The sequence below is a fragment of the Coffea arabica genome, chromosome 11c (assembly GCF_036785885.1).
Source record: "Coffea arabica cultivar ET-39 chromosome 11c, Coffea Arabica ET-39 HiFi, whole genome shotgun sequence".
Classification (NCBI taxonomy): domain Eukaryota; kingdom Viridiplantae; phylum Streptophyta; class Magnoliopsida; order Gentianales; family Rubiaceae; genus Coffea; species Coffea arabica.
Genome location: NC_092330.1, coordinates 31,555,886 through 31,560,381, shown reverse-complemented (window position 1 = coordinate 31,560,381; position 4,496 = coordinate 31,555,886). Strand labels below are relative to the sequence as shown.

The following is a 4,496-nucleotide window of genomic DNA, read 5'->3' as shown; positions in this document are numbered from 1 at the left end:
CCCTTACTTTCCCAATTGCTTAATTTCGCCCCCTCCACATTTCACATGCGCGGTTGGAGTCCCCTTCAACGCCCAATAGCTCTTCCAGTTGCACGTCACAATAGCCCTTCCACGTGCCCAGCCAACACACTTCCCCTAGCGTTTGTGGCCCCAAATGCTTGAATGTCTTTTCCCTTAACTTTCCACACCTCTGTTTTGACATCTAAACATACCGCAACAACATCCCTTTCTCTTCTCTTCCAATAATTAATATATTGACGTTCCCCTATCTCAGTGCTTGTCCTCAACTTTTCTCTAGAAACTCATGAATTTCTAGAATGTAGATGCATCACACTCTAAAAAATTAAGGTTGTACAACTTGCACTAGCCAGTCTCTTATACAGATTGCACATGGCAGACTTGTGAAGCAACATCGTGTTACTCAAATAAAGATTGACCTACTCTAATAATGATTGATATCACTAGACTAATGTACAAGTAATATAAGCCAGACAGCTTCTTGATTCCATGATTGATACCCATTTCTTCTTTAAATTATTAATTCAGTATCAAGTTCAAAATTCAAATTCTAGATTGATAATTTGGGACTAGGAAGGGTTTCAAGAGGGAAAGAAAAAAAGTTAAAAAAAAAAGATTAGTGTTCTGATTATGAAATTTTTTTCTTTCTTTCGTACGAGTCCAAATAATTAATAATGATTATGAAGAATTGTGGTGAGATAGAATGAGGAAAAAGCCCATTTGGCTATCTAAGGAAAGTACTTGCAATTCATCATCAAAAGGTATTTGACCACTCCTTTATCATTTTATTTGCAAAAATAGTGATTATGAATAGAGGTATTTACTAGATTTTTTTTGTGGTGTTTTGATAAGTCTCGACTCAGCAAATTATTCTTGTAGGCGTTTGAATTCAAGTTCCATATCAAAGATTATTAGAACACATTTGAATATCATTTTTCACTTAATTAACCCCAAATGGAGCCAAAGTCATATTACCTCAAGCTCAAATATCATTTTTAGTACATTTTCCACAATCTCTTTTCTTCTATATATAGTAATTGCTAAAATACTCAGAAAATTCTTAAAACAAAAAAAAAAATTCAGTTAGACATAGTAACATATATCATTCAAGGTAAATGTTGACTTTTGTTCCTCATTTTTTGGTCGTGGCCAATCTTATAAGTGGCGGAGCCATGGTTAGCTGAAGGGATGCAATTTTTTTTGAAACTTTAAAATAGTCTATAAAAAAAATTTAAAAATGTTAGTTTTCTCCCCCTCATAATCCTCAAACTACATAATAGCACAAAATGCAATTTAAAAAACTACATAATCCTCAAACTCACAGCAGCACCTGCAAACACCAAATGCTACATCACTTTTAAAGGAACAAAACTCGGATTATATATCACATTTCCAAAATGTCAAAATTACGGGAACAAAGGAGGTAGCCAAAACAAATTTGATTCTGAAATTAGAAGTTGAGACGAAATGAAACCTTAATATGCAAATTCAGCCTGCCACATTGGGCACCCCAAGAACTAAACCAAATTTTTTAGCCCTTCAAACTGGATTAAATTATTACTGACTGAAGTTGCTGGATCATCAACTTTAACTTCTTGAACCATGCTTGGAAGTTGGGAGATAAACTCTGTCAAGTCATTCAAGGACTCGTAAGAAGAACCACCTTTCTGCAAACCAGCTTCTAGTTTATCTTTCATCACTGACATTCTTTGCCTCATTTCTTTGCCTTCTGCATCAACCATTAGTCGTCTTATAGATTTCTCAATGCTCCCTCTATCCAGCACATTCTCAATTTCCAGGCCTACCTTCCATTCATATGTCAAGTATCTTGCATTTGATAATTGGTCTGCAAAATGTGGTCTGCAAATCATTGGAACGCCTTCGCAGATGCTTTCTATTGTTGAATTCCAGCCACAGTGGCTCCAAAATCCCCCCACAGCGCTATGTGCCAAAACTTTTTTCTGAGGTACCCATTTGACTATCAGGCCTCTTTCTCCTAGTAATGCTTTGACGCCCTCAGGAAAGTTATATTCCAACTGAGATCCATCCATAGAATCTGATCTAAGAACCCATATAAATGGAATGCCACTGTTTGCCAGTCCCCAAGCTGTTTCTGTTAGCTCTTGTTCATTTACGCATGCTATGCTGCCCAAGCTTATATATAGCACTGAATTTGAAGGTTGCTTTTCGAGCCAATGAATGCATCTTTGGTCTTCTTCCAGGAAGCTTGTAGATGTGGCTGCAGCTCCCAACTTGTGGAGAGGCGCAATTGGGAAGCATGGAACTTTGTAACATTGCTGAAGCCGTGATAAGGTTGAATGCTCAAGACAATCTGTTGTATTCAAAATGATGGCCACAGAAGAGCGTATATTGACTGAAGAAGCGAAGAAATCCATAATCCATTCGGGTATTTCTTTAGTAATTGGATGGGGTAAATCCTTAAACCTCAAAGGATCGAGCTCTGGTACAGGGTCCAGCAGCCTGGACTCTGTGAATTACAATATTTCAATTTTTTGCCGCCAGAAGTTCAAAAAATGACTAACTTATAGCTTAAAGGACTCAAAGTTTTCATGTAAAGATTTTTTTTTAATGAGATATTAAACCAATAGTTTGCTATTTACCTGGAAAAGGAATACGATTTTCTGCTTCAAGTTGGCAGATGTAGCGAAAAGCTAGCATGTAAACGGCCATATCAGGCCTTAAAATAATGCCTGGAATATTTAGATGAGTAGCAACCGAATCAACAAAGCACAAGTGGGAATCATATATTATACAAGAAACCTGGTGGCCCTGCAGCTTCTGATCTTCCATGAGTTGAACCATGTAGTCCTCCATAGGTGCTCTGCAGTTGCTGTTGATAGCTAATATGAGATGCATTAAATTGTCGATACAGGCCTGATAACCAGATAAACCGTCCGACAAGGGGTGAAAGATGAATTCAGGATGGTTCAGAGGATTGGGAGGTCTGAATTCAGAGTGTGCAACTACGATGGAGAACCCCTTAGAGTAAAGAATACTCCCCAGCTGAAGCATTGGAGTCATATGCCCCTGAAGGGGCAATGGAACTAACACTACTGTGTGTTTTTGAGTTCTGCTTTGTTCCATCTCTCTCTCCACAGATCCTACAAAACTGATGAAATGATAAAGTTCAATCTCCTGACTTTATCTCCAGGTCTGGAACTTAACAGGTATTATAGCGACTTGGGGAGTCAAATTAAGATTGGTTTGGCTCATGGCAGAAAGCTGCATATTGGTTCATGGATCCATTTATGGTAGGAACACTTGGACCGTTCCTATAAGAGCTCGTCATTAATGCAAGGCACGTGTGCGTGAATTTGGGGATGGAAGCCCGAAGGGCATGGAATAATGTGCATATGAACGAGGAGAGGAAAAAGTGAATAAAAAATGTATGGGGTAGGTAAGCGAGGGACTGACAAATACTAGGGATGGCCTCGCAATTATAAAAAGGGTGTGAAGGTTGGACAGAATAGTAGATGAAAAATGTAATTACACTTGAATTGTTAATGAAACGAAAACAAAACATAAGGCGTCGGCAAACAATTTAAAAATAAGCAGTTGGAATAATAAGACAAACACGCACAGATAATGTATACGTAAATGTGTGTACATACTTTTTTTATATCCCTATATGTGTGTGGAAATTGAAAAGTTATCCGAGTAGCCTTTGAAATTTTTGAATAGTTGAGATTTGATCATTCAACTATTAATAGTATATTTTTACTTACTGAACTATTAAAAGCATAAATTTTGGACCATTTCATCTAATTTCACTATTAACTCTGCTAGATCTAAGAGTTCGCACAATTTACGAGACATACTATTAATAATTAGATCTAACATAATTAACGATGGAATTAGATGAAATTATTCAAAATTTATATTTTTAATTCCACTATTAACTCTACTAGATCTAAGGGTTCGCACAATTTACGAGACATACTATTAATAATTAGATTTGGCAGAATTAACGATGGAATTAGATTAAATTATTCAAATTTTATATTTTTAACGGTTTAATGGTTAAAAATGTACTATTAATTGTTGAGTGACCAAAATTCCACTGTTCAAAAAAATTTTGTAGCTATCCAAATAATTTATTCCTATGTGCATGAAAATTGGTTAAATTTTTTAATTTGCTTTATGCCTCCAATTTATTTATTAAATTACAAGCTTACACATTTAACGGGTTAGATGGGTCAAACAGGTCAAACATGGGTTGACCTGATTTGGATCTATTTGCTTGGCGGATTATTTGGATCTGACCTGATTTTAACCCAAACTAGTGAAGAGTAAACCCATATCCGATAATTTGGTTTTGGTTCAATTCGTATTTTCGGATTGTATTGAGAATTGCCACCTCTATTAAGAATGTTTTACACAAACTGGTGTTGTTGTATGCTATATATGTTAAAATTGAATTTCACAATTGAACTTATATTATGTGGTTTACTTCTACA

The 4,496-nt window shown here is 36.1% G+C and overlaps 1 protein-coding gene across 1 annotated transcript; it reads right to left on the bottom strand.

Annotated features, from left to right (window-relative positions):
- Window positions 1-1,442: 1,442 nt before the first annotated feature.
- Window positions 1,443-3,354, bottom strand: LOC113716389 (UDP-glucose iridoid glucosyltransferase-like). Its single transcript, XM_027240696.2, has 2 exons — window positions 2,640-3,354; window positions 1,443-2,506 (listed from the first exon to the last, which is right to left on the bottom strand). The coding sequence occupies exons 1-2, from the start codon at window positions 3,121-3,123 to the stop codon at window positions 1,536-1,538; spliced, it is 1,455 nt and encodes a 484-aa protein (XP_027096497.2). The 5' UTR covers window positions 3,124-3,354; the 3' UTR covers window positions 1,443-1,535.
- Between the last annotated feature and the right edge of the window lie 1,142 nt (window positions 3,355-4,496).